The 24,284-nt window shown below is 45.3% G+C and overlaps 1 protein-coding gene across 1 annotated transcript; it reads left to right on the top strand.

Moving 5' to 3' along the window:
- The first annotated feature begins 4,313 nt into the window (after nt 1-4,313).
- Nucleotides 4,314-22,562, top strand: GM2A (ganglioside GM2 activator). Its single transcript, XM_028718310.2, has 4 exons — nt 4,314-4,716; nt 11,746-11,898; nt 18,186-18,368; nt 19,332-22,562. Exons 1-4 carry the CDS (start codon nt 4,594-4,596, stop codon nt 19,500-19,502), a joined length of 630 nt encoding a protein of 209 aa, XP_028574143.2. The 5' UTR covers nt 4,314-4,593; the 3' UTR covers nt 19,503-22,562.
- Nucleotides 22,563-24,284: the final 1,722 nt, after the last annotated feature.

Consider the following 24,284-nt stretch of genomic DNA (forward strand, 5'->3'; position numbering starts at 1 on the left):
GGTATGACTGTACATACATAACTTCTCAGAAGTCTCAAGCTTAATAGGGTTTAATCTCAGGAAAGTGGGTAGTATTGTAGACTTACACTTTTGTTACAAAGCTAACAGTGGAATTTTAGCTGCAAAGTTCTACGTAGTGCGTTGTAAGTTTTAAGGGAGCAATCCTAAGGTGAGGATGGATAGGAATGTGAGGAGGGCAGTGGTGTGGGGAGTCACTGTCATTCATAAGCGTTCCACCATTTTTGCCAGGAATCTGGACAACCCTTTGACTGCATTTGTAGTGCTGGGCCTGAGAGACAGAATGTGGATCCCCTTGGTGTATCTCCCTTCTGACTGCTCATGGATTTTGCAATACTGTACACATATTCTAAAAGGCACAATTTGTGTGCATGTATATAATATTTTCTCTCTCTCTCTGCTATGGGTATCTTGAAAATTGTATGCTGCATTTGATATTTATGGTCTTTAGACCAAATAAACTGAAGCAGAAAGAAAATAAATAAAAAGCAGACCTCCAACGTGATCGAGAGGTTGAATATGTGAGATGAGGATAAGAGTTGAGTGGCGGTGGCATGGCAAGGTTGGATAAGAGGCTGGCTGAGTCAGTCGAGTGGGTGTAACAGCAGGAAGTTACACCTAGAGTGTGGGTTAAACAGGGCCTTTCCCATGTAAATATCATATAACAACCCCCTCCCTCCTTTTAGTATATCATCAAAAGATTGCTTCAGTGTCATGTGTTCTGCACACCCAAAAATGCAGCTCACACTTGTTTCCCAGAGACTTCCACCCATAATAAAACCTTAATACATCTTTTACAGATAATGCAACAAACTCTTTGGTTAAATGTATGTGCCCTGAGGGGGAAAAAACCTGTGTGTAAGTTCCACACCTGATTCACATGCGCCATACAGTTGCATAATGGCTTCCCATTTTCTCAGAAGATGCGTTGGTCTAGCTCACCTGTCATTTATGAAAGATAATATTTTCTGATGGTTGTTGTTTAATGCTTTTTGTGGATTTGGTTTTATGGTTTGCATATTTCATTTGCTGTAAGCCACTTTTAGTTTTCCTTTTCAGGGTGGGCGAAAACAGGACACACATTTAAATAATTTTTTTTTTTAAGTCTTCTGTTCATTCTTTCCTTATATTCAGGGCAGTAACGACCCATGACTTTGACCTGGTGGGTATGGAATATTACAACAGCATTGGAGAAACTCTTGCAGGCAATTTCATCCAGCCCAGTAGAGTAAGTAATGGGCCAGTCCACAACCACTATACTGCCTATCCATCATTTTGATTTTGAGAGTTTCTTTAGGATTTTTTGGTGGAGGCATCCTAGCATGCAGCTCTCCAGCTCAGCTGGCTTCCTGCAATTATTTTTGTCTTATGCTTTTGCTAAATTTCTAGGGGTATGTGTGGAATTTATATTCTACCTTTCCTCCAAGGAGGTCAAGGTCAAGTACATGATGCTCCACTCTCAATTGATCCTCTCAACAGCTATATAGGGTGAGAGATGACAATTTGGTCCAAGTCACCTATTGAGATGCATAACTGATCTGGGATTTGAACCTGGTTCTCCCCCATTCTGCTTCTACACTCTAATCTTTATGGCACATGTGAAACCCTCCAGATATTGCTGAACTACAACTTCCATCAGCGTGGACATAGCTGGAGGGGGGGCAGGAGGAGCAGCTGCCCCCCAATCAAGTAAATCAATAAAAATACTTAACTAACTGAGGTTCTGCATCTGGAGCACCAAAGGTTCCCCACCTGTATGGTGCATTTCCATTGGAATATTCAGCATAACTAGAAAGTGGAGAAGCCAACAGAGTCTCCCCTACAGTTTCCTAGGCTCTCCAGTTCTCCAGCTGAAGATAAAGGTGGGGAGGAGAAAAGTGAATTCAGTTCAGTGGTACAGCATCTGCTTTGCATGCAGAAGTTGCATGCAGGTAGGGCTGGGAGATCCTTGCCTGCAGGGCCACCCATGAGGCAGACTGAGGTAGCCGCTGTGGGAGAAAAAGTGTGTGTGTTTGTCTGGGGGCTAAATTAAATCCATGCACAAACACATCCTGCCGTCTGCAGATTTAGCCAAATAATGCCTGTTCCTTCTAAAATAGGAGCAAAGGGGGATGAAGCAAAAGGTGAGGGGGCTCAGCCACACCTGCAATTCAGGCATCGGTACAGAGCCCTCACCTCTGTTGAATATGGGAGAACAGCAACACATTTATTCTAATAACTCGGCTGTTTATTGTTTACAGATGCCCAAGTCCAGGGCCGGCCTGCCCATGCGGTAGACTGAAGCAGATGCTTTTGTTGGTGGAATGCTGCTTTGATGGCTATGGCAGCAGCTTCCGGCTATGGCAGCAGCTTCCAGGGTCGGAACTCTTGTGAGATCTTGTGAAACTCCCGCGTGATCTTGCGAGAACTTGCCGGAAGGCACTGCCTTATGGCCCTGGTAAGTGAAGCTTTGGAGGGAGAGGGCAGGTGTTGAAACCAGATGGGCCACTCCTGCCCAGGGCAAAGATCTCAAGCCAAAGAATTAATAATACAGTGGTACCTCGGGTTACAGATGCTTCAGTTTACAGACTCCGCTAACCCAGAAATAGTACCTCGGGTTAAGAACTTTGCTTCAGGATGAGAACAGAAATCGTGCTCCGGCGGCGGGGCGGCAGTGGGAGGCCCCATTAGCTGAAGTGGTGCTTCAGGTTAAGAACAGTTTCAGGTTAAGAACGGACCTCTGGAATTAATTAAGTTCTTAACTCAAGGTACCACTGTAATAAATAATAATAATAATAATAATAATAATAATAATAATAATAATAATTCATTTATACCCTGCCCATCTAGCTGGGTTTCCCCAGCCACTCTGGGCGACTCAATAGAATATTAAAAAGCAAGTTCAACTTAAGTGGGAAACTGGCCCTGATTAGTAGTCCATTTGGGCCTCTCAGGTAGCTGAAGAGAAGTTTATTCTGGCCCAACCACTTAACATAGGTCTCTGCCTCAAAAATAAAACAATCCTACTCAGTTCTCTCACACAACCTACTTATGCTGAGCCCTTCTGGGCTTGCCTCTTGAAGAGGCAGTATACAACACACCCACACCCACACCACGTACACATGTACCCTTGGCCCAGAGGTTGCTGAATGGCTTCCCACCCTTCCCTGTCAACAGTTGCCATCAGCAACAGCAGCCCACCTGTGGCAGGGATGGGGAAAGGTGTAGCTCCCCAGGTGTTGTTGGCCTCTGTCTCCCACCAGACCCAGTTACTGAGGCAGAGAGAGGTGTTTACCAGAGGATGAAGGCAGATTTAGCCCTCAAAGGGATGGTGGCCCTGAGGCCTGAGCAGATGCATCTTTACTTCCTCCCATAAAAGTGAATGACTGGAATTTGTAATGCGGTGGAGCAAAACCTGCTCAGCATCCAAGCATCAGATGCTTTAGTTTTCATCAGCCAGACATATTATCCTTTAAGAAACTAAGGTATTGTGAATTCAAGTGAATGAGGCACATAACTCCGCTTCCTTCAGGATTTTTGTTTCTTAGCTTGAAGGGTTGTTTTATTTTTTTAATATCTCTACTCACAAACAAAAACACCTCTTGCAAATACTGCCTTGGATATCATTCCACAGAATGACAATGTATGCATCTTTTCAATGAACTTTAAGTAAATTATTGTTAGTAATTTGAGTCCCCTGCATTCACCTGCAATTATATGTTTACACTGCATTCCTATACATGTTGCATCAGAAGGAACTCCCACCGATTTTAATGGGATTTACTTCCAGGTAAATGTGCATAGAAGTGTAGCCTTATTATTAACAAATGAGTTATAACCAACAACCCTTGGCCCTCAAACTAAAAAATACCTAAAAACCATTCCCCAAAAGTACGTCAAACCTGAAGTTCCCGTTTATAAGTACCACTTAATTTGGACAGGGCTCTCTCGCTCTCTCTCCCTACCGACAAAACTATTTCTTAGGCTCTGGAATTTATGGCTACACAAGATGCCTTTGTGCGCGTGCAAAGGGCCCTGGCCTCATCGCTCTAGAGTAGCCAAGCCACAGGTGGGGTGAGAAGGATGCGATGCTCTCGAATGCCTGATCCTGACCTTTTATTTAATCAATGAAACACGGTCTGCGCGTGAATGGAAGCGCCTGCGTCCTCCTCCTCCTCCTCCTCTTCCTTTCCTGCGTTATCTGGGGGAAATGCGCCTTCCATCCCAGCAGAGGGCAGAGCCGCTTCCCTCCATCAAGGGCATGCTGGGTGATCATTTCCCGGTGCCTGATCTCGCGGAGGGGGGGGGAATCCCTCTTTAAATGCGATAGAGGAAGGAGGGGAACCTGTGTGTCTAGTACCTGCGGGGGAAAGGACAAGCCGGTACTTGAACTGAGCAAGCGTCTCCTGCTGCGCTTGCTTGGAACGGTGTCAGGTGCTTGCTGTCTCCAGCTCCTGAGCAACTAAAGTCCAGCGTCTCGTTTTGCACCCGCCCTTTCCGCGCTTGTGATCCGCCTGCTCGCCTCGCTTCCTCGGTCTCCTTGGCGCTGCGTTCAGTTTCAGCCTCGCCTTCCTGCGTTCCGGAGCAGACCCAGAAATGCCCGCTTTGGCGCTCTCGCTGGCGCTGTGCGCCCTGCAGATGTGGCCAGCTGTGGTCGGGAGTCCTCCCCAACAGCGGTTCGCCGTGCTGGACAAACACTGGCCCTTGAGGCTCACCAAGGTAAGGGGCCAGCTGTTCGGCATCTCTTGCGGGGTGGGAGCGCGGGGTGGAAGAAGCACCACGGACAGAATCATTGCCGCACACAGGAAGAACAAGGATATAGTTCTGAGTTCCTCCCTTGCGGTTTTATAAATCATTTAATGTGTCAACACGAATAGAAGTGCATTTGTTGGAGGAGGGATTATTATTGTGGCCCATCTTTTTGTGCCTGCCTAACAGCCGTGTCATGCTTATAATATTTTATTCTCTTGTTAATTATGCTGTCTTAAATGTGCATTTTATATTTGACTTCTCTTCGCAGTGTTTTCTTTTGAAATGTTTAAGATTTTGTTTTTTGTTAACTTTCTGTTAAATATGTATTCTGTAGTTGACTTCCTTTGTAGTGTTTTCTTTTGAAATCTTTTGAGGTGGTATTTTGGTTTCCTGTTAACTGTGTTGCTTTGACTGTACTTGATATCTAACTTTCTTCAGAAATGTTTGCATTGTTTTATTGATGTTTAATATGCTGTAAACCACTTTGATATATAAAGCGGTATAGAAATGAAATAATAATTGAAATTAAGATTTTGGAATGCAGAACTACTGTAAAGAAAATCATCAAATCTAGCACGTGGGGGGGCAACTTTATCTAAATTATATAATTTTGGATTTGAACGATTGGTATTAATAATTGTATTATAAATTGATATTGTTATAATGAGGCTATTATTGGATTGAAATTGAAAACTAATAAAACTTAATATTAAAGGAAGTGTGGGATGGGGGGTGTCGTTGTTAAATGGGAAATATTCGGGTGGGGGGCATGTCTCCAATGTTTGCACACTGGTGGTACCCATCTTGGCACTGGTAAGTCACACACACCTCTGCTAGGATAGCCCATTATGGCAGGGCTAGCCAGCATAGCTTCCTCCAGATGTTGCTGGATGAACTGCTACCCCCCTTATCCCTGACCTTTGGCCATGATGGCTGGGGTCAATTGCAGGTGCACTCCAATACTATGTCAGGAATCTCTGCTTCAACATATTTCTCGGTTCCTAAATTTGCTTCCGCAGAAGTGTGTGCCTTGTAAAAGGCTTCCAAAAATTGCTTTCTCTTTCAGGCTATAAGTGCATTTCTGCCCAGAGATGCATTTGCATGTGGAAAACACTTAAACTCTTCTCATTCCATGTGGTGGGAGGCTATTCTCACAGCTGACGCTGCCTGCTTCCTTTAGCCTCTCTGTTGCTGTCTGCATTGATAGCTAGCCCCTTCCAAAAGTCGATATAATTAATGAAGCTCTAGCAACAAAGCTGAGAGTCTTGTGGCACCTTAAAGATTAATAAATTTATCCTGGCATGATCTTTCAATGTGCTGCAATCAGGAGCTGTTCAGTGGTGGAATGGACTCTCTGGAAGGTGGTGGGTTCTCCTTCCTTGGAGGTTTTTAAGCAGACGTTGGCTGGCCATCTGTCAGGGATGCTTTAGCTGCATTGCACAGGGTTGGACTAGATGACGCTCGGGGAGCTGTGCTAAGATTCAGTCCTTAAACTTCTGTTTCCATAGGCAGCCACAATGACTCTGCATATGCTGGGTTTAGTGTTTCAGTTAATGCTTGCCACTTACGGAAAGTGAATTAGATAAGTGTTAATTGGATAAGTGTTAGATGTTCATCAGTGTGGTGGTGTGGCATTAATAGGTTTGCATAACATAGTCCAGGCTCTAATTGGGCCTGCTTGACTCTGCCAGGATAATACTGCGGTCACTAGTGACAGGTGGAATGTGGAGCATTACAGTCTGCCTACCTGATGTGGGATGGATCAGAGCCAGTTATTGGGTTGGAAGGTTTTCAGACTGTAATGATCTTTGGTAAGCTCATCAACCGTTATTGCTGTGTCATTCAGCGGCAGCATCTTGACCCAGGCGAATATGGCTACATGCAAAGCCTCACCTGGGTCATGTGGACTTGTACAAGTCAAGATGTAAGGTAGTAATTACAGTTATAGTGTACGACTTATTTGCACCAGGTTTTCCTGTGTGTTTGCAGCTATTTGCGTTCCCATTTAATTCACAGACCACAGGACATTGCCCTCAAAGAACAGTATAGTGGTACCTCAGGTTACATACGCTTCAGGTTACATACGCTTCAGATTACAGACTCCGCTAACCCAGAAATATTACCTCGGGAAATCGTGCAGCGGTGGCGGCGCAGCAGCAGCAGCAGGAGGAGGCCCCATTAGCTAAAGTGGTGCTTCAGGTTAAGAACAGTTTCAGGTTAAGAACGGACCTCTGGAACGAATTAAGTTCTTAACTCGAGGTACCACTGTAGTATCAATACTTACCCCCTGTATATTCAGGTTTGCCCAAGATAGGGGAAATGGGGCTCTAAACTGCTCCACCAGGGTCACAGGCTATTTGTTTCAGTGTTTTGGGGTGGGTGGATTAATGGTCACTTTCTGCTATTCTCCTTTCCATGCCTGCTGCTTCCTTAGTGCTTTCATCCCCCCCTCCCCCAGCTGTGGTCATAACTATTTCCGGTGCTCTCCCGATCTTTTTGATCCCTCAGATTTGCAGTAAGCCTGAATACTGCAGAAGCAAATCATATTTAAAAAACCATTACCAGATATATTGGGCAGCAATCCGAAAAGTGTGTGTTGAGTGTTTACAGTCACTTTAATTTCTTTTCCAGCATGCCAGTAATGGAGAGGCACTTAGCCTCTCTCTCTCTCTCTCTCTCTCTCTCTCTCTCTCTCTCTCTCTCTTCCCTCAGATTTGCAAGAAAACTGTACAAGCAAATTTACAAGTTGCCTGATGATGTGCTTTTGCAAACTTCTTGAGTGGGGAATCTTTTTTTAAAAAAAGGCTCTGTGCACATGCCTTGTCAGTATGTAACTGGCGTAATAGAAGCAACAAATCTGAAGGCAAACACAAGCACAAAAGGGAAAGCCTGCTGTTATGATTGGGAAAAGAACAAAGTTGTTCCTCATATGCAAATTCACATGTGTGGGTGTGGATTTCTGTGGTCTAATTCAAACTGGTGGGGTAGGATGGGGGGAGAGTTAACAGCAGAGTAATGCTCAAGTGTGGACAAGCCCATGGATCGTAGTAACTGTTGGTAATAGGAAAATGCCCAAGGCTTTGCAGTTGAATGTGAATTTGAATCAGAATTTGCCTACACGCCCCAAACCTCCCATTGCTCAATATGCTGATCTCTCTTTCTTTCCATTTCATTTCAACTATAAAAACGATGTTGCAAGTGCAGTTAGATGTCTCTCTTGGCACTATGTGACTAAGCAGCGTACTGCGACTGATCCTCAAATATTATAGCTCAATTGGTAGAGCATAAGACTTGTAATCTCAGGGTTGTGGGTTCGAACCTCACGTTGGACAAAATCTGCATTGCAGGGGGTTGGATTGGGTGACCCTTGTGGTCCTGTCCAACTCTACAATTCTATGATTCTCTATAGCAATAAGATCCTGAAGCAAGTCATTTGTTCTATCTGTTCAGCACTGTGTATAATATAAGAGTTTCTACATCAAAAATGGGGAACCTGCGGGCCTATAGATCACTTCAGCTGGTGGTTGGGCCCTGCTTATATGCAGATGCTGAGAACTGAAACTGTGATCTTTTGCAATCAAAACATGTGAAATACAGCACTTCTCCATTCCATGTCTGAAAAAAGAAATTTTGTAGAGGTCATGACAAGCAGAAGTGTTTCTTCCATAACCTAACTGTAAACAGCCCCCTCTCCAATTTGTTGGTTGTTTTTTTTGCTACCTCTGAATTCCAGCTTTGTATTAGTAGCAACCTTCCCAAGACATTAAACCTTGGGACAAAACTTTCCTGTCTAGAATGGTTTGTTTTTATTAACTTAGTTTATGAATCGCCACCTACAATTTACAAACATAAAAACAGCTGAGAATAATTTTAAAAAGAGTACCCAAAATAAATGGTGATAGGTTAAAAAATGATACAAAATGAGCAATACAGAATTACGTGTGCTCAATTCCTATACTGGCTACATAGGAAGCTGTCTCCTACTGAGTCAGACCATTGGTTCCCACATTGTCTGGCTCTCCAGGGTTTCAGGTAAGGAATTGTTCCCAGCCGCTGCATCCTTTCCCAAAAGTGCCTAAGGTTTTCCCCTCCCTCTTGGGTCACATTTGGAGCTGATCTGCATTGTCAGAAATGCCACATAGCATTTCTGGCACTGTGCTGCTTCAGAATTCAGGCATGCTATTGTACGATGGAACTTTCTTCCTTTTCAAAACTTGTATGCTTGTGGGAAGCTAGCATAGAATCATAGATTTGGAAGAGATGCCCAAGGCACCTCTACTAAAGCATCCATGACAGGTGGCCATCCAACCTCTTCTTCAGTGAAGGAGAGTCCACCACCTTCTGAGGAAGTCCATTCCATGGTCAAACAGCCTTTTCCATCTGTGACCTCCGTGAAGTCCAAAATGAAAGGTTAGCTGGTTGGTCAAATGTAACCGGTTAGAAAAGCCATGGCTATTCAGTACTTTAATTTACCCTTTCAAAAAAATTATCTTTGAAGGAGGAATGTCGTTCTTTAATTACAAGGGCAAACTAATGATAATTGTCTTGGTGAGTGGGGTGTTGTTCACTGCCAAAATGTTTCGGATAATTTCCGTAACCAGCGTTCTAGTCCACATTTCACCAGTCACAGAAGTAAGTTACAAAGCTAATCGTAGCAATCACTTCAAAGTATATTGCGTAACTGTGGCTAACAAACTGTGTCGACATGCTGATGTGGGAGGAGGGTTGTACATTCTGAGCATATATCTGAGCAGGATGGAAGAAAGCCAAGGTTATCTTGCTTCTGGAATGCCAATGCCTTCCCTCCTGACAGTTCTACTTGCTTTAGGGCAAAAGCTAGGCCTGTTTAACAAGACCCACAGTGAACTTGAGAACATCAGCTGATGTTCCAGTATCCTGTCAAATTCTTTACTACTTTTTGAAGTAGTGTACTCTTGCCGATTGCTCAACACCCAACTGCTGCCTTGCTCTGGATGTTCTAATTATCATAGTAGTGTAGAATTGTAGAGTCGGAAGGGACCTCGAGAGTCATCTAGTCCAACCCCCTGCAATACCGGAATCTTTTTGCCTAATGTGGGGCTCGAACCCACAACCCTGCGATTAAGAGTCTCATGCTCTATCTCCTGAGCTATGGCAAACCAGAGTCTCTACATTGACCACTCTTGAGGCGCATGGAAATTGTTTGTAGAAGTCCCCATTTGCAGCAGCAGAAAACTGAAACCTCTTTTCAGTGTTGCACTGAAGACCTTACTGGCATGCCCATACCTTTTCGTTACTCGATATATTTTCATGCTTTGTTTTAAACTGCTCAGAGGCTTGTTAGTTTGTTTTGTGATGAAACAGTTTGTAAATGTTGTCAGATAAAAGAAGAAATAATGCCCAGCCTTAGACATGTTTTGGCAATGTGGCTTTTCATTTGCAAAGCTACAGTGGCATATGGTTGCCCAGTATTTTGGTCCTTGTTGGGCTAAGTGGGTGGTCAAGGGACACTTTAGACTAGGCTTCCTCAAACTTAGCCCTGCAGATGTTTTGAGACTACAATTTGCATCGTCCCTGACCACTGGTCCTTCTAGCTAGGGATCATGGGAGTTGTAGGCCAAAAACATCTGGAGGGCCAAGTTTGAGGAAGCCTGCTTTAGACCAGCAGTGCCTCATTTGTGGCCCACTGGTTTTTCCTTGACTCAGCTCCCATTATCCCTGAGCATGGGCCATCCTGGCAGATGGGATTTGGGTATCCAACCACCTCTGGAGGGCCACAGGATTCCCAACCCTGCTCTTAGACCACCGTTTTTTAGAGAGAGAAAATCTCAGCCGAGAGCTTCATGAGAACACCCTTCCATATCACTTATTTAATGTTAAACGTTGGGAGTCTGATCTCTGATAAAGGACCCTAAGCTGAGAAATGGGATGGGGGAGCCTTAGAAGGATACGTGCCTTTCTCAAGGTTGGTGAATCATTGAAGTTGGGCTGTACCCCAAACGGAGGACAGTGGGCAGGACACCGTGAGCTTCACGGAGTGTCTGAGGAGTGCTGCGGCTCCAACTTGTAGAGGCCTGGAGTGCTGTGTGATGAAATAAGATTTTGGTGCTGTACTCTGTCAAAAGAGATCCTTGGGAACATCTAGGCAGGTGCCCTTGAGATGACAGAGGTTTTACGGGTTGGGGCCAAGGGGAGTTGCCCCTGTCTAACCAGTCTGTTCAACGGCTGAATTAAACATTGGGAAACTCCTAAGCCCCAAAAAAGCATTTCTGGGAATGAGTTGGAGTCTCGACGGCAGGCATGCTTGCCAGGTGTGCTGGATTCTGATTACAGAGCTTAGGAAATGGACGTCGCCTGAGGTGACCTTAAAAGTGCTGTCATCACCTGCAGATGAACATGGATCATTGGCATGCTTGCCGACAAAAGCGGAGGGGAACAGCCCTCCAATAGTGGTGGGAAATGAATTGAAGACCACCAAGGGCAAGCCTGCCCAGCCATGCAATTTTATTATGTGCATTTGTCTTAAAATCTGTTGGTGTCATCTACTTTTGATAATTTTATTACGTCTGCTGGTTTTGTTGCAATTTTTAAATTAAGGTTGCATGCCTTTTTGTTTGTAAGTTTTTTTGTTCTTGATTAAGTGGTGCAGAACTTTTGCCAAATAAAGCCTCTTCCTGCGGTATATGGGGGCTGGCCTAAGGCAATGGCATAGTCTGCTTAGTGCAGCATCGCCAAGTTTTCCAGTACTGTGACGCCTGGGTAGATAGAAGCTTGTTTGTGTTATCAGAAGACAGGAATGCAAGGTCCACGGAGCATTGTTTGAAATAGGACTCCCGCTTCCCTTAACCAAGGCCTGCTGGTTGGAAGATTCCCACAAAAGTCTGCTTTGGAATCTTCCGCTATGTTCACCTTCGCTTTATTTGCTGAGTGTGATGACAAGGGCCAGACTGAGTACCTTCCTCCGCTTTAAGCTCCACACGTTTATTTTAACGTTTTTTTCTCCTCTAAACCCTTCAGATCCAAAACTTCGCATGGCAGAACTGTGGCCCTCCATCTGATCCTGCTGTAATCAGGAGTTTGTCCGTATCTCCAGATCCAGTTTCGATGCCAGGAGATGTGACAGTCAGCGTAGCCGCAGCTACCACTGTGGCCCTCACTTCACCTCTGCAGGTATGTATGTGGAAGGCCGGTGGGCCAAGCCAGGCAGAAGTGGTTCCTTCACACTGGGAACAGTTTCAGTGCTCTAACGAGGACAAACATGACTTGTTTGCAACTATGGGCTCCTCTGCACTTCCGTTTGCCCCACTGCTTTCTCCCAGGAAAACCCGCGGTTTCACACGGAGTCAGAACAATCTGCAATGGGGTTTTCCACAGGTTGCCGTTGGTTCCCATTTTGCACTAAACTGCAGGTTTACCCGGGAAAAGAGGCAGGACAAAGGCAAAACTGCTTGGACCTGTGCTTTTTAGGCATGGGACAAGTGGAAGTGCGGACCGAGGCCTATCTGGGACTGGCACTAGATTGCATTGGGGCATCAGGAATGCCAAATCCAGGTGTGGACCATAGCTTTCCCCACTTTCCTCCTTTTTCTTCCCCTCCAGAATTGTGGTCAGAAAGAAGACATCTTTTCCAGAAGGACAGGCATGGGGAACTTGTGGCCTTCTAGACACTGCTAGACCTCCCATCACCTCTGACCATTGGCCGTGCTGGCTGGGGCTGGTGGGAATAAGAGCTCAGTAGCAGGAGCTAGCATAGAGGATATATTTGAGATTTACAGGCCCCTCTTTTCTTTTCTGTTTTTCTTTTCCAAGTAAAGGAATTTGATATGTAAGTGCATGTCAAGAAAATATGAGCCAAGAAAATGTGATCTGGGAAAAAAAGGACTTCACTAGATGGGACGAGTCTCTCTCATTGACATAGCATCTCCGTCCGAGTCTCTGAATGGAGAACTGAAGTCATAGAATCATGGAGTTGGAAGGGACCCTGAGGGTCGCCTAGTCCAACCCCCTGCAATGCAGGACTACGCAGCTGTCCCATACAGGGACTGAACCTGCAACCTTGGCATTATCAGTACTGCTCTTTAACCAGCTGAGCTATCCAGTCCTGTGTTTAAATGGGAAATATCCCTTAGGATAAGGCAGAGGGGTGTGCACTGCCTTTCTCCCTGTAAATCAGCCAGCATAATACAAATCTTTAGATGGGACAGGGCTTGTGAAAAGCTCCTGAGGGATGTTTTCCCTAATAAGAGGTTTCCCTTCTCTAATGTGCTACTGTGGGGTAATTTGAGCCTAAAACATCTAGTCATTAGGTAGACGACATATGAACATTTCTACTTGACATGTCACACAGGTAGGCTGAGCAGAAATGGGAGCTTTCTTCTACACAACAATTCAGACCCCTTAACAGGCTGCCATGGCCAAAGAAACAAAACTGGGACAAGCTAGTGCTCCAGAATCCCCTTTTTGAAACTGAAGCATGTTGTGCTGAGTTGAGCAAACCCCTTAGTCCTGTGGCTGGTAGGAGCTGGCCTTACCACGACCACCTATGCTGAAATGTTACTGTGCGGTTTTCAGTGGGATCAAGTTCTGCTGGTGTTGGTATGAAGCACTCGAAATTCCTGCTATGCTAACCACCGCTGAGCACCTGACTGCCTATCAGCAGGAACTGGGCTGGGCTCAGCCGCATCCTCCCCTGTTAAGCAACTGCACGACCATAGAATTGTAGACCTGGGAGGGACCTTGGGGGTTCCACCCCCTGCACTGGATGTTGAAATCTGTTTCATTTGCATGTGTTAAGTCTCAACCTTACCTCTTAGTGCAGTCAAGTGGGGCGGGGTAGGGGGTGGGCTTGGGGGCTTGGCAGAGAACCCTGGAAGAGGCAGTGTCAGTATTGAAATGGCCTCCCTTTTGGAAAGATGGTGATTATTTATAGAGAGTACTCCTAACGCAGGCGAAAACATGCTGGTCTGTGTTTGTGGGTTGCATTGAAGCAACACATCTGATCAAAATATTGGTAGCTAAGATATGTATACAGTGGTACCTCAGGTTACATACACTTCAGGTTACAGACTCTGCTAACCCAGAAATAGTACCTCGGGTTAAGAACTTTGCTTCAGCATGAGAACAGAAACCAGCCACAGCAGTGGGAGTCCCTATTAGCTAAAGTGGTGCTTCAGGTTAAGAACAGTTTCAGGTTAAGAGCGGACCTCCGGAACGAATTAAGTACTTAACCTGAGGTACCACTGTATGTCAAATGCCTACACACAAACACCTTCTCTTTCCGGGCCCTAGGCCTGGAAACTTTGATTGTGTGACTTCGATGATGCAAGTCGCTTGGGTCTTTACCTCTCTTGCTAGTACAGTCATACCTCAGGTTAAATGTACTTCAGGTTGAGCATTTTCAGGTTACGGTCCGCAGCGCCCCGGAAGTAACGGAGCGTGTTACTTCTGGGTTTTGCCACTCGCACATGCACAGACGCTCAAAAATGATGTCACTCGCATGTGCGGAAGCGGCGAATCACGACGCACGCACGCGCAGACATGGGTTGCGTTCACTTCAGCATGCGAACAGGGCTCCGGAACGGATCCCGTTCGCATCCAGAGGTACCATTGTATAATTCTACTGGTGATTTTCAGAGCTGTCTTTAATCTCATGCTCTTGTTTAGTGGTGGTATTCCTGCTTTAGAGAGATGAAGGAAACAGGAGCACAGAGCTCCTGTGTGTAGAATCATAGAGTTGGAAGGGATCTCTAGTCCCCCTACAATGCCAAATTTACATCTACAGAATCCCTGAGGCCATCCAGCCACTGTTTAAAAACTTCCAAAGAAGTAGAGTCCACCACCTTCTGATGTAGTCAGTTCTGCTGCTGAGCAGCTCTTCCCTTCAGAGAGTTAGGTTTAGTCAGAATCTCCTTTCTTTTAAATTGGAACTGTTGGTTCGAGTCCTACCCTCTACAGCAGGAGAAAACAAGCATGTTCCCTATTCCATGTGACAGCCCTTCAGATATTTGAAGAAGGCTATCGTATCATATCTCCTCTCAGTCTCCTCTTTTCCAGGCTGAACGTATCCAACTCCTTCAACCATTCCCCTTAAGGCTTGCTTTCCAAACCCTCCTCTGCACACGTTCCAGCTTGTCTGATGACCTGCAGGGAAACTGAAGCAGAAGAGGAAAATGCACTCCACTGACCATGAGATAACCTATAGGACTTAACTAGCAGGGAAGCCCTTCAACCTCCTTAAAGACCTTTCTTATAAGCAGCTCCACACTTGAGCTTATATCGGGCCTTTAGGCTACCAATTGTTTTTTGCCACTTCCTCTCCTGTGACAGATTCCCTGGACAGCTGCAGAGATGGAATTCTTCCTGGGTTGGTCCAGGTGCCACAGCAAACCATGATTTGTCAAGCGCACGGACTTGGTGTGAGGGTTCGATCTTGGTTCCTTATTCTTTCCTGCAGGGCAAGCACAAACCATAGTTGGCCCGTTAGGCCAAAATGGCAAACCGAGGTTGCCGCAAACCAGGAAAGGAGGCGGGAAATTGCTGCAAGGGAGGGAGAAGTGTGTGCTTGGATGCTCAGTCCGGGCTCACATTTGTAATGCTAAACCGTGGTCTGCCATTCCATCTTGCCACAGCAAAAGCATGCACCTTTCTCGAATGGACTTGAGATATGAGAAAGAAGGCTGTAATGAGTCTTTATAACCAAGTAGATGTAGAGAGTTTAAACGTGAGGCATCGGAGGAAGTGCAAGTGAGCTTCACTTCCTTTTACGAGGCTTCAGATGCAATATGGAAAGAGGAGGTGACCTCCAAAGAGGAACCTGTGTGTGTGTGTGTATGCATGCATGCACCACCCGTTTCCCATTCAGAAAGCTGTGGCCTTTTGCTTCATTCTCATTGTGGGTGCCACCATTTCTGGGACCCCAGTGGACGCCTTGCCACCCCTCCACTTACACTGCTTTCCTGCATCTCCCCTCCAGCAAGCTCCCTAATTTTTTTTGCAAGATTCCTTTTTTGAAACATGGGGAAGAAGCGTCACAAGAGGTAGCATGACTCGCTTGTGTGTTCCTGTCCGGTGCTGCTTTTTAGGACTCTCACACATGGGACAGGAATCCTCCTTGAGCTGGGGCTGGCGCACTCTCCCTGGTGCCCGTCCTATTTAGCAAGAGCACATTGGTCCATAATGGCAATTCCTAAAGAAGGACACTGTCAGAGAACAGCTTGCTGGAGAAGAGACTCGGGGAGGCAATGGCGGGCGCTTGAGCAGTGGGATCAGGTGGGGCATACACCCTGGGAATATCCTTACACTGCCTCTGGTTTTCTCAAACTCTCCATGCAAAGCGACAGGTCAGGCAAAGGAAAGCATGAGAGCCAGTGTGGTGTAGTGGTTAAGAGTGGTAGACTCGTAATCTGGTGAACCGGGTTCGCATCTCCGCTCCTCCACATGCAGCTGCTGGGTGACCTTGGGCTAGTCACACTTCTCTGAAGTCTCTCAGCCCCACTCACCTCACAGAGTGTTTGTTGTGGGGAAGGGAAAGGAGAATGTTAGCAGCTTTGAGACTCCTTCGGGTAGTGATAAAGCGGGATATCAAGTCCAAACTCCTCCTCCTCTTCTTCTTCTTCCTCCTCCTCCTCCTCCTCCTCCTCCTCCTCTTCTTCTTCTTCTTCTTCTTCACGGTTAAACTGTAGTGGCAGTGCTCACCACCAACCTGGATGGCTTTAAAAGAGGATTAGAAAAATCCATGGGGAGGAGATGAGGCTAGCAATGGCTAATAATCACAGTATGTTCTCCTTATACTGTCAGAGCCAGTATTCCTCTGAAAGCTAGTTGCTGGGGAGTGCAAGCCTGGAGAGTGCTCTTGCCCTCAGGTTCTGCTTAGGGGCTTCTCTCAGGCATCTGGATGTGAGAAGAGGAATCTGGACTAGATGGGTCTTTGACCTGATCCATCAGGGCTCTTATGTTCTGATGACAGTGAAGATGCAGCTGGGGCAGAGGGACATGGGCCCACTTAGGCGCCACGGCAAATGCCTGAATTCTCCGATGTTGCAGAAAAATGGAACTTTGCTCATTGAGGGAAATGCCTGGCATTATTATACAGAGCAGCCTTATGTTCAGTGAGAGGAAGGAAAATAGCTAAGCTCAGCTGCTCCTGAAACATCTCTGAAAGCAAGAGAGGCCTTGTGAGCTATCATGCAGGTAGGGCCTGTTTTCAAACCAGTTGGAGCTGGGAGGCTTAATTAGGGTTGTTCCTTGCCTATTCAGCCAGGTTGCATGTTTAAACCCAAGTGTGGCAGAAGTACATGTGGGAAAGATCTAGGGGTCTTGGTGGACCACAACCTTAACTTGAGTCAATAGCGTGGTGCAGCAGCAAAAAAAAGCTAATGATCTTCTAGGCTGCATCAACAGAAGTCGAGTGTTCAGATCAAGGGAAGTCATAGTCCCGCTCTATTCTGCCTTGGTCAGACCACACCTGGAGTACTATGTCCACAAATTAAGAAGGATATTGACAAGCTGGAACATGTGCCGAGGAGGGGAGACCAAGATGATCAAGGGTCTGGAAACAAAGTCTTATGAGGAACAATTGAGGAAGTTGGGTATGTTTAGGCTGGATAAGAGGAGACTGAGAGGAGATATGAAAGCCGTCTTCAAATATATTATTGGTTTTTGTTTTTTTGTTTTTTAAAAACCCTGTGAAGAAGCAGCAGGTAGTTTCAGATTGAGAGGGTTTAACAGAAGCTGTTTACCCCTTCACTTTGTCTGTTCAGAAATGCACACCCATGCGCACCCACCCACCCACATTTGTTTTTCTCTCATTGAGAGGGAAGATGCAGAGGGGAGAAGGAATTCTGAGCAGTTCAGTGTCTGGGAAGGAAATGGTTAAGCAGTTCCTCTGTACACAAGCACACTTTGAAGCAGGAGCTTTTCATATCTGGGACAAGAACTTGCATATCTGGGACAAGAACTTGCTCTAATGTGGCCATTCATTTGTTTCTTCTCAGTTTTACGTATTGCCTCTGCCTGTCGAATGTTGCGGTGTTGTTCTGTGTTTCTTTATTGTTGCATACTGCCCAGTAATCTGTTACAGTGAAGGTCAAGTCAGGGGGGAAAAGCATAAAGAAATCATGAATTGTTGCTCCTTACTGCCCTCTTGTGGTGGTACCTAAGAGCTGACTCCAATCAAAGCTGCAAATTAGAGCCCACTCAGGTGCTTCTGGGGACTGACAACTTCCCAGCCTCTGGTAATAAGAGGCGCCATATATCGATGTTATCAATGGTGATGATGATGAGGCCAACGATGAGGGATAATGGGAGTTGCGGTCTTTCAAATGGTGATGGACTACAGGCTCCCCAACCTTGGCCTATAGGTAGGATGGCCAGTTGTCCAAGCTATAGTAATCATTGAGCATTTTTGAGGAGGAAAGTCGGAGGTTAAATTAATGTTTGTGTGTAATGTTTACTTCTAGGGAGAGGTTGTTTTGGAGAAGAAGATTGGCGATATGTGGATAAAGGTCCCCTGCGTGCAAGATCTTGGCAGCTGCACCTATAAAGATTTGTGTGCCATACTGGATCAGGCTATTCCTCCCGGCCAGCCATGTCCGGAACCATTGCAGTCTTATGACATTCCTTGCCATTGCCCCTTCAGAGCGGTAAGTTTAAGCTTCCCCCTCTTGGGAACCAAAGAAACAAATCCCACATGAGATGGGCAGCTGCAAGGCATGCCACCAAATTCCACATCCCTGTGGAATGTGCAGGCCCATCAGAGAAGGACAGGGGTTCCATACAGCTGATAGGCTTAACCAAGGTTTGCAGTCAAATTTGCTGCATGTTTAATAATCAAGGAAGTACGGGGGCAGAGCAGATAAGAAAGCTTATAGATACATCTCCATGTAAAGATTTGAAACCCCCGTAGTGCAGTGCACTGCACCTATAATTAAGCCCCATGTGCATTAAAAGAAATTAAGGGAGAATGATGAAGTTCAGTAAAGGAATGATGGAGCTGGCTGTCTTTCCAACAGATAGCTGGGTTTCCTCTGGAAAACCAATACTTGGAGCCGGAAAGATGAGTTTTAAAATGGCATTCCTCATGCAAGTTTTGCAGACCTTTAATTCAGTCCAATTTCTGCCCAACTCTGCTCCACATCTGCATCCTGTAAACCGAAAAGGGGCAGCCTACGAGGTATTTTTCAGGGATGCTTTTAGCAGCTCCTTGTGTCCTAAGGCAAGGTTCAGAGTTAGTGCATTGCTTATATAGGGACATCTCTAGGCGGCAGCTTGGGCCTTATATGCGATGGAGTAGTCAGAAGCTGCTGACTCCAGCTAACCCACTCATGCTTCTAGAAAAGATCATCTTCTAGATTTTGACAGGCTTGAGTGCATTGGTTTGTATGTTTTCAGTTGTGCAAACTGGGTGAGCCTGCTGGCTCCCAGTGAGGGGCTGGAATATTTCAGTGGCCATACCTATCAACCTGTAATTTCTCCTTGATTTCATACTGTAAAAGATCTGCTTATTGAGTGTTACCTATTGGCACTCTTAGTATACCTGATGGAGGGAGCAGAAAGTGTTGGCTGATATGGGCTGACAGATTTTTGTGTGTGTTTTCTCCTTTCAGGGTTCTTACAACTTGCCTTCCTCCACCTTCTACATCCCCACCTTGGATTTGCCTCCCATGCTCACCAATGGGGACTACAAGTTCCAGGTTGTGCTGAGCAATGGTGACCAACAGCTGGGCTGTCTCAGGTTGTCGCTTTCCCTGCACTCTGAGAGCCGGTGGTATTGGTGACTACAACGCAGGCATCTTTGGGCTTGAGTGCCACATTTCTTACTCTCCCCGCCCCCCCTTGAATTGCTAATACTGAGACTTCTTAGCTGCAACTGCTTTTATGATGGCTTCTGAGAAGGAGCCAAGATGATGATGTGAACAGCAGCCTCTATCTTTCACTCTGCTTAAAAAAAATTTTTTTTTTACTTCTGCTGATTGCTTTTAATCACTTGGAAAAACCACCAAACTCAATGAAGAAATGTTCAGAAATATTTTTTTAAAAAATCAGAAATTGAGATGTCTGTGCCTAACTAGTGTTTATGCATTGGTTATAATGAGGGCAGCTTTCCTAACCTTGGTCCCTTCTCCCCCAAGGCACTGTTGGACCAGAGCTCTCATCATCTCTAAACATTGGCTAGGCCAGCCGGGGATGGTGGAAGGTGTGGTCCAATAATTCCCAGGGGAGCCAGTTGGGGAAGGCTGGATCAGGACCACATCACCCTGGATATATATGCTACAAAGGGGCAGGGAGTGCATAATGGCTATGTGAATAGATGTAAGTACAGCTTCTCAGCTTGGTAAAGTGACACATGCATAATCTTTATGCATCACTGTCCATAAGATTCCTCTACACCCCCAGGGTCTCAGACTATGGGGTTGTGAGAATACTGAAAGGTTGTTGGGGTATTCTGACAGGATAGCTTGAGCAGACTCATGAAGCAGTAACCAAAGGAAGAAACCACACTTCCTGCTTTCTGCATCACAGATCAAAATAGCCAGGCAGGCTCCACCATCTCCTCTGTATTTACTTCTGCAACCCCTGCTTGGTCAAGGTGGCTCCTTCACTCTGCCATACACCAAGCACGCTATATGATCAAGCAGTTCCAGTCCCTCAAAAGGCCCATATCTGTTAGTCTTGTGCTGCCTAAGTTGAACTTTGTGCATGAGGACTAGATCCAACCAAGAGAGTGGGACAATGAAGGGAACTAACCCTTCTATAACACACAACACACACACACACACACACACACACACACACACACACACACACACACACTTTACACCTCCTGATTCCAAACCGTATATGCTGTTTCATGCTCCTGTTTATCTTCTGAACAGAAGTTTGGTGCTTGGTCAGAGAGAGGGGTTTTTGGTGGGATTTACCGGTATCTGTTCAAGTTAGCTTCTGATAAAAGCAGAAGGAAAACGCTCAACATAAAAGATCTCTATGGTATTTCATGCAAGACTCTTGCCAACATTTCTGGAAAAGGACCAAATGCTTGCAGTGCTCTCCCAAGGTATCTGTGGACAGTTTGGGGACTGTTGGGCAAAGTGACACATCTCCAATTCTGTGGGAATTTTCTCTTCTTGTTCAACTAGAAAATGAAAGATGCTTACTTAACTTCTATTTCCCAAGGAACCAATTAATCCCACACTGATGGGAGTCGGGGGGTGGCGGCGGGGGAATCACAGATCTCTATTATTCTCAAGGAGATGTGCTCTGGATTGAAGGAGAACAAAAATTCTAACATTCTAAATGGTACCATTATGAACCAAGTAATCTAATTGCATGAATCAGCCAAGTAATCTGATGACATGAATATAAGATGTATAGTTGTTGTGCCATATGGTGACAGTTTGAGTACTGTGTATAATTTCTGTGTTCTTGAGGTGATGAACAGATTTGCCAAATACATATTGCATGTGCGGAACTGGTAAGAGACTGTTACAATGAGCCTGGACTAAGAATTAGTCGCCTGCTTGGTTGGTGCTCATGGAAACTCTTCCCTCAACCTCCATAATGTGTGATGGAGCCCTTGGGTGTGTTTCCTCCTTTTCTTTCCCTCCACCTTGCTTTCCTCCCAATGAGACCTTAAGCTTGTAGGGTGATTGTTTTAAGCCTCACACGTTTTTAAGGATTTGTACCTGTACTCCAGGTATACAACATACTTTGCCCTGTTTTATTACCCTTGTTGGTACTGACATTAATAGAACTCTGCCTGATGTATTCAGTGGGGGTGTTAATTGTAGTAACCCTCCTTACCTTGTGCCATACTGGATAGGCGACGATGACTGTGCACTTTATTTCACAGTGCCATCTTGAATATCTGAACTCCCCAAAAGCTGGTCCTTCCATGTTCCAAACATACTTTTGTGTCTAACCCATCTCTACCATGCACCATGTGCTTCTTGTTCCCCTCCTATGCAAACAAATATTGAGACTGGGGAAAATGCATTGCAACTTATAGAGGAGCAAGAGTCTAAAGGAAAAACTACCGTACCATCATAGTCCTTCCAGCCCACTTCCGTCTCTAGTCCTAACAAATCATGATTCCAGTCCACTTAAAATATCAGCCTGGAGGGCCTAAGTCCTAGTGACAAATCCCTTTGTCAGCGCTAGACTTGGCAAGGCAGCATTGCTTTATCTGCGTAGGTTTTCAAATATATTTAATATATTTAATGTGCACACGTCCAGAGTTATGGGGAGTGGCACAAGAAAATATATTGCCCTCTAGCTTAGAAACAACTCTTTCGTTTCCTCTTGCATCATACAATAACCCCACAGCCTCTTCCAAATAATTGCACCCAAATGCATCAATAAAAAGTGTTTCCCCACAGCACTGCCTAAGAGGTTTGCACACAAAACCACTGCTGTGCTGTCTTGCAATGTAAGCATGCAGTTGTTATTGTGCTCCCCATGTTAAACTGTCAGACCTGTGCCCTGGGTATATGGCAGCCTGCTAGTATTACTCCATATTTTTCTATGACCATGTTGCTAAAGTGCCTTGTAAGCCTTAAATAATAATGGCCGTGGTGTGTCCAGATGCTGGATATAATCACATGGATAGATGTATAGAAAATGACGGATGTAGCATATGTACCTGTGGAATATATTACTTAGGAAAACACCTTTCATTCTTCAAAAAAAAAAACCTTTTTGAGCTAGCTACATTTCACAAATAATCACAATTTCCTACTGATTTCATCTGCATTCTAATCATCTCTTAAATTATCTGTACCCTAAATGCTTAGCAGCGGCTAGCTGATTTATTTTGTGGTATCCAACTTTATGATGGGGGGGGGGGGGAAATCAAGTGGCCTTAAGTGTTGGTGCCATAAGAGAGTATTGAATAAAATCTTTTTATTCCATAGCTGCTGTGTTAGTGTCTGATTGGTCTACGATTGTGTACTTATGTGGAAGTGCGGCCATGCAAATCTTTGAGAGGGTCACAGTGACACATGCTGCAACACTGGATTTCGTTGACAAAGAACAAAGGTTACAATGATCACATACAGAAGGAGCCCACTGCAAATTCAGAAGACATTGTTGTCTGGTCCTGGGTTCTTGGAGCTTGTCGAACTGGCAATTTGTTGTGCAGGCAGTTGTATTTATAGTTTCTTACCACAAGCTGCTGCCACATCTTTTCAACATGTGAATCCACCTAACGGTAAAAATGCAAGAATAGAAAAAAACACTATCAACACGGAGCCAAAAATTTATCAATCGTCCCTATAGGATCCTTTCTAACTTACACTTTTCGGCAGTTGCGTACACCTCCGTTTTATGTAAGTTTTGCATTTCTCTTCAAGTCTTCAAATGCAAGGCTTATTTTAAGACTGGCCTAAACTGGGGTTGCCTAGGCATAATACAAAATGCACCCACGCTGCAATGATGCTGCATCTTTTTTTCCACTATTTCCTCTTATTATTATGCCAAAGTAGATAGGAGAGATATGCTGAAGGTTGAGGACTGGAGTATTACTGAGCCTTGCGCTGGATTTTTACCATTACTCTACATAACTACATCTGGATAGAGTGGCTGATAGTTACAGAGATTATGTAGTCCATTTAGCCTCAAACAGAATCCAGTGGTACCTTGGGTTACATACGCTTCAGGTTACATACGCTTCAGATTACAGACTCCGCTAACCCAGAAATATCTCTGGTTAAGAACTTTGCTTCAGGATGAGAACAGAAGGCAGCAGCAGGAGGCCCCATTAGCTAAAGTGGTGCTTCAGGTTAAGAACAGTTTCAGGTTAAGAACGGACCTCCGGAACGAATTAAGTACTTAACCTGAGGTACCACTGTATTCTTGTTTAGATGTAGCAGTGAATACAACGCTATGGAAACCCCATTATAAGTGAATATGCAATGCGTACACAAGCTCAGTTGAGTCTCAGACCTTGAGATGAATGCTGCTTGGTGGTGGCATCTGAGAAATCATCCATTCTGAATTTGGAAATCAGCTTTTTTGTGACCGTGGAATGCAGGAAGCTGCCTTCTGCCAAGTTAGACCCTTGGTCTATACCTGGGATGGGAAGCTTGTAGCCCTCAAGATATGTATGACTCCCAACTTCCATCCGTCCCAACCTGCATAGCCAATGATCAGGAATTATGAGAGTTGATCTGGAGAGCCAAACATCCCCCAACTCACCCAACACTAGCTGGTTTTCCAGGGTGTCCGACAGAAGCCCCTTTCCCCCAATAGCTGGAGCTTGCACCTAGCACCTTCTGAATGCAAAGCAAGTCCTCTACCACTGAGCTGCACCCCTTCACCAGTCTGGTTTGGTGCTGTAGTCCCAACCTGGAAGCTCAGGAAATGTCCTGGAGAAAACGCAGGTAAGCTCCCACACCCCATCACCCTCTCTCACTGTAGAATGGGAGCAATGTGCATTGTGCAATTTGTTGTGGTGGTCAGCTATAGAATGAGGCAGAGCCTAGCACAAGCCTGGCCTGAGGCGAACTGCTCCCAGTTTTTGTAGATAAGGTAAGAAGAGAGCACTGCGTGGAAATGGCCAGAGC

The sequence above is a fragment of the Podarcis muralis genome, chromosome 2 (assembly GCF_964188315.1).
Source record: "Podarcis muralis chromosome 2, rPodMur119.hap1.1, whole genome shotgun sequence".
NCBI lineage: Eukaryota > Metazoa > Chordata > Lepidosauria > Squamata > Lacertidae > Podarcis > Podarcis muralis.

What these genes read in the sequence shown, in the direction of transcription:
- GM2A (XM_028718310.2), top strand. Translation starts at nt 4,594, where the DNA reads ATGCCCGCTTTGGCGCTCTCGCTGGCGCTGTGCGCCCTGCAGATGTGG. An exon ending in GGCCCTTGAGGCTCACCAAG is followed by an intron (nt 4,717 to 11,745) that starts GTAAGGGGCCAG and finishes TAAACCCTTCAG; the next exon opens with ATCCAAAACTTCGCATGGCA. An exon ending in CCCTCACTTCACCTCTGCAG is followed by an intron (nt 11,899 to 18,185) that starts GTATGTATGTGG and finishes GTTTACTTCTAG; the next exon opens with GGAGAGGTTGTTTTGGAGAA.